The sequence below is a fragment of the Fukomys damarensis genome, unplaced genomic scaffold (genome assembly GCF_012274545.1).
Source record: "Fukomys damarensis isolate Sample0158 unplaced genomic scaffold, DMR_v1.0_HiC HiC_scaffold_28, whole genome shotgun sequence".
Taxonomy (NCBI): domain Eukaryota; kingdom Metazoa; phylum Chordata; class Mammalia; order Rodentia; family Bathyergidae; genus Fukomys; species Fukomys damarensis.
This window is the reverse complement of record NW_022900940.1, coordinates 6,815,368-6,821,215: the sequence shown is the minus strand read 5'-3', so window position 1 is coordinate 6,821,215 and position 5,848 is coordinate 6,815,368. Positions and strand designations below refer to the sequence as shown.

Sequence of the window (5,848 nt, the reverse complement as noted above, 5' to 3'; positions counted from 1 at the left end):
ACACACAAGGCATACACTACAATAACTCCACAAATATTGTTCCCATGCAACCTGTCTCGAAACTATCAAAGATAGATGGGGAGGTAGCTAAGTAGCAAAGCCACTCTCTAGCATGACTGAGGCCTGGGTGCCATCCCTGGCATGTGCTTGTGTGGGCAGGCATAAACATAAACACACACACACACACACACAAATATATGTATTTATAATATCTGTTATCTATTGTATATTCATATATTAACTGAACAATCTATATTAATAATTTTATAACATGTTACCATATGGACACTTATATACATTAGAGGATGAGACTCAGTTAACTACAACAACCATAGACATTGACCACGAACATAAAGTCTGGTGTTTAACATCTGATACAAAGCTATTTAAAAAACTGAGAAAAAAATGACAGCTAAAAAAGAATGCTATAGTAATGTGATAAGATAATGTTGATGCAATTACTGTTTTTCTAAGAATTGAGTGAATTTATGTACAAAAATGCTTTAACATGTATTAATTAAATCAGTAGGAGTGAACAGAAGTATAACTTTCTGTTGTACAGCGTTAATAGTAATGATGGGTGGGATATCCAATCCTATCATTTCTTGTGTTCCTTGAAAACCAACATTTTTGGCACGGAATAAGATAACAACTCTATACTTTGGATTTTTTTTTCCTGGTACCGGGGATCGAACTCTGGTCCTTGCACTTGCGAGGCAGGCAGTGCAACCACTGAGCTATCTTCCCAGCCCTATACTCTGGATTTTGAATTACAAGTCTCAAAGCATTTTATCAAGTTTGCCCAACGAACAGGCTAGAAACAACCAATTCAGCAATAATAGTCAAGTTTAGTACCCAGATTATAGTAAAAAATTACTTCCCACTAAAAGAAGGCAGGGATACTTAAAATATTCTTATACCAGAGAACAAGGATACTACTACCTAAGACTTCTAGAATCATGTCAAAAGGACAATCTGGCTAACAAAACAAATGGCAACTTAAACCCATCAAATATCTTTAATTCCATAACAACTTCATCAAATGTTTTAAATTCATGACTGAAACCTTTCACATGTTTATTCAACACCTACTATATATTCAGCATTGCTGTGAACTATATGACTTTCAGAAAAACAAGGACTGCTCAAGAAAATGTTCCCAAAAGTTGTCTCATTTTACATTAAATACAAAAGAGAGCTAGGGACTTAGCTCAGTAGTAGAATGCTCACCTCACATGCTCAAGATCCTGGGGGGTTAGGTCTCTAGTGCAGTCAACAAAATATTTTTTAAATGATCACAATTAATTTGGGGGCTGTTTTAGTTACATAAGTATGTAATGTCCTTCTTCATAACAATTTAGTGTCCCATTCCTGGCACCTTTCCTAGCTTTCTAAGTTAGACGTTTTTCAGGTAATTTTAATAGACTAGAAAGATAAATTGTTCCAATGTTCTACACCTGAAATTTTACAATCTCTCTAAAGCTGAAACTCAAGTGTGAATACAATTTTAAAAAATAAGCACACTGCACTGCAACAAATGTTTCACAAACTGAATGCTTTCTTGCTATCATGTATCAATAAAAATGGTCAGAACTATGAATTAAGCAAGCCAAGAGATCTGAATTGTTTCTTCATTCTTGTTTCAATGTTTACAATCTTTAGTCATAAAATGAAGACAAAAGTGGCAAATTTTAACATCAAAAGTTTAGGTATGGGGCCAGGGATTTAGTTCAGTGGCACCATGACTGCCTCACAAGCCTAAGGTCCTGAGTTCCATCCCCAGTACCAAAAAAAAAAGGTTAAGTATCCACATAGAGTAAAAAAGAAATCAGGCTGGGCTGCCAGGCTGCCAGGTGCACACCTATAATCCCAGCACTAGGGAGGCTGAGGCAGGGATTGCTCTGAGTTTGGACCAGCCTGGGATACAGAGTGAGTTCCAGGTCAATCTCAACTACATAGTGAGACAGTCTCAAACCAACCCTCCCCCCCAAAAAAACAATAAAAGAAATCAGGCTGGAGATGTAGCACAGTAGTACAAGTACCTGCCTAACATGTACATAAAGCCCTGGGTTTGATTTCCTTGCATATACATACACCAAATGTGAAAACCAAATTATAAACATTAAATTTCAATACAAAACATTCTTATAAAAACAGACACCTAATACAGGATGGGAGGTTACTCTTAATTCCTCTACCAGGACAAAGTAATTACTGGCAAGTATCAAATCATTTCCCCAACCATTTGGTGATTTAGAAGACAATATTAAAAAAGTTATCTTATATAAATTTTCAACTATTCATACATTCACAGCCAATGTATTTCATCTAAAAGGTAATGCAACTGTACAAACCTGATAAACTGAGTAAGAAGTTTTAAGTATTTATCTCTAAATAGTTTGAGATAATCTTATGGATCAAAAATTTTCTGAAAGAAGTTTCTCCTCTGACACTATAAAGAAATGTTTGGAACAACATCATGTAAACGTACAAGATCCCAATGATGAATGTAATTGTATTGTTTACCTTAAATTATCAATAAACTTAATGAAAAAAGAAAAAAAATCCAAAAAACAAACAAGAAATGTCTGGAACAACTAGCAATTCAAGGGAACAGTGGCTTTTATATTTTAGCTAACTGAGCATTTATATTTCAGCAATTACTGTATTTTTGAAAGACAGTATTAGGGTTATCTAAAAAATTGGATGCTTTGCATCTATTTTTAAAAGTCAAGGTGTTCCATAAAAGTTTATAATTGAGGTTAAAATGGTATATTTTCACTAAAGGATTCCATTTTTTTTTTTTTTTGCTACCGGGGATCGAACTCAGGCCCTTGTGCTTGTGAGGCAGGCACCGGAATCACTGAGCTAAATCAACAGCCCTAAGGATTCCATTTTTAAAATGTAAGACAAATGCTAACAGTGAACACAATCACATTACACTGATATGTACTGTATTACATACATATATCACATTATTATGGTTTATATCTAGATGTCTCCCAAGAGCCTGATGCACTCATACAGACTTTTGGAAGGTGACTGAATTATGGGGGTACAGTACAAGCTCATTTGCTGTCAGGAGGCAGAGCGTGGTCCGAAAAGTCACTGACCTAGAAGGGTATACCTCCTCCCACAGCTCCTCCTCAGATCTCTGCTTCTCTAAGGCAGGCACTCCCAGTTGGGCTGGCCTTTAACTCCTATGTAGCCCAGAGTGGTCTCAAACTTGCCCTCAGCTTCCCAAGTGCTACGATTATAGGTGTACACCACTACACCCAGCTTAGCACTCTGCTTTTTTTTTAAAATAAAGGTATTTAGCTTATTCTTAAAAAAAATACTTTGCTGGAAGGGTTGGGGCTCTGGTTCTTGACTGCCATGATATAAGCAGCTTCTCTTCTGCAAGCCCCTCTTGCCATCCTGTTTCTTCTTTGGAGCCCAATGACCATGGTCTAAAATATGAGTCAAAATAAAAATAAACCTCTCCTTTTAAATCATGGGTGTCAGGTATTGCAACTTAGTGACCAGGAGGGAGGAAGGGAGAGAGGGGGGAGGAGAGGGAGGGAGGGGAAGAGGGAAGGGGAGAGGGACGGAGAGGGAGGGGGAGAGGGACGGACACGGACAGACGGACACACACACACACACACACACACACACACGTATATGTACTGGGGAATGAATCCACAATCTCATACATTCTAAGCAATCCTTACTCTTAGCCCCTTTTTAAATTTTGAAACAGGGTCTCACCAAGCTGCAATCCAACTTGTGCTTCTCCTGCCTCAATTGCCCAAATATCTGGAATTACAGGCTTGTACCACCGTGCCTGGCTGACTGGTGTATTTTAATCCATCATTAGAGGTTCAACTTATATACATGACCATTATATCATGCGTTCATTACAGCATCTGAGTTTTTTTTTTTCCTACAATTAGGCTAGTTAGTTGAAAGTCAGACTATAATCATAAGCAAATCTTACACAGCATCTGAGTTTTTTTTTTTTTTCCTACAATTAGGCTAGTTAGTTGAAAGTCAGACTATAATCATAAGCAAATCTTGTGAGAAATGAACACTTGGTGATAAAGACAGAAACATTATATATTATGTGCTGAAAGCTACATTGTTAAACTGAGAGCCCACATAGTAACACTGAACTCAAAATTATTTCCCTTCGTGCTCCCTACCACCCCACCAGACTGTAAAAAAGACAAAGATGTACTGTCCTCTACAAATTAACTCGGCCAGAGTGTGAAAACTCTACTACACAAATGACAAGTGATGAATGATAATTTTCATTCTGAAAATAACCCTAACTTTAATATAAGTTTCAGACTGAGAACATTTGGAAACAAGCCTAATAAAATGTTGAACATATGTAACAAGTTAGCTATCCTTGAAAGTTTACAGGACAGCCAAAACTTTTGCATCTGGAATTTGTCAGATAATCACTCTGAGGCCTCAAGACAATAAAAAGAAGTTATACTTCAAACGCCCATATATACAAATATGAAAATGAAAGGTTGGAGACAGGACTACCCGAGAAAATAACAACAAAAACAAACAAAGCTACAAAATTCTGGGAATAAGCCTGTTAAGGCCAAAAAGGGTCGTAAGGATCTTTCTTTCTCTGGTTTTTTTTCAGACTTGTAAATTCTGTAAGTTTGCCAAAGTACAGATACACAGAAAAATTTAACACAGATTTCAAAAATTCATTGCAGAGCATGCATAAATATACAATCTTACCCCCCCACACCAGAGTACTAGGGACTAAACCAAGGATTTCACATATGCTAGGCAAATACTCTACCACTAAGTTTCATTTCTGGTCCTTTTATTTTGAGGCAGGGCTTCACTAAGTTACCCAGGGTGGCCAGCAATTTGAGGTCCTCCTGCCTCTGCCTCAAGTAGCTGGGATTACAGGTGTGCACCTCCAACCCCAGCTACACTTAATACCTTCTTTAAATGGCAGGTCTCCTCCTATTTAGGCAGATGTATTCTTTCTTTCAAAATACACTTCTTCCCCCTTTCCTAAGCAACTGTGAATGACATCTCAGTAACAACAAATACATGTTTTCAACTCACATTGTTTCTCCAGTCTTGGCTACATGACAAAGAAACTGATCCAGGACAGGACAAACTTCCTTTTTCCCCCTTTTCTCAAAATCTAAATAAGGGAAGAAAAGAAATATCATCAGTTTTCTCAAGTGTCCTTTAAAAACAAACTTTATACTCATTCCTTCCCCACATTAGATACGATTTTTAAAAATCAGCCTCTCGAACAAATATCCACTTCACCCCCTCAAGTTCGACTTCATGTCACCCTCTTCTCATATAAGAATCCTAACAGGAGCACGAACTTGTCCAAATCAGCTTTCACGCAGTGTTTCTCAAAGTGTGGTCGGTGAGGGACACCGGAAGTAGAATCCATACAGGAATGCAGCTGAGATTAAAAATTCCCAGGCCAAGACTCCCACTATTGTTTATCTCAATGAAGTCCGAAGATCTGCCTTTTGAGAAAACACCACCTACACCAAATACCCAACCCCAATTGGTTCTGAACGTCAAAGAGTAAGTTTCAAAGCGCTGAATTCGCTCCCTTCCAAGTTTGAGAATCGAGGTTAAGCCTGTTGCTCCGAAGGCGACCACCTTAGAATTAGGGCGCGTTGAATGAGGACTTCGGAAGCCCAGGAAAAGGTTCCCGGAGACAACTTTAAAGTTGCTCGCCCCCCCCTCGAACCCCGCTTCCCTCCTCACCCCAACGGTGAGGCCTGCGGGGGCCCTGGCGAAGGACACAACCCGCCGCCGAGGGAGGGGGCTGCGGGCCCGCGCCCCGACCCCGCGGGGGCAGAAG

The 5,848-nt window shown here is 38.7% G+C and overlaps 1 protein-coding gene across 1 annotated transcript in view; it reads right to left on the bottom strand.

The window, feature by feature from the left end:
- Positions 1-5,848, bottom strand: part of Ppp4r2 (protein phosphatase 4 regulatory subunit 2) — a gene marked incomplete at its 5' end in the record, with an annotated part of 56,922 nt that extends 51,074 nt beyond the window's left edge. Inside the window, 2 exons of the mRNA XM_033756895.1 lie at positions 5,080-5,161; positions 5,752-5,848. Coding sequence (XP_033612786.1) covers positions 5,080-5,161; positions 5,752-5,848 — 179 coding nt within the window. The remainder of the gene's footprint in view (positions 1-5,079; positions 5,162-5,751) is intronic.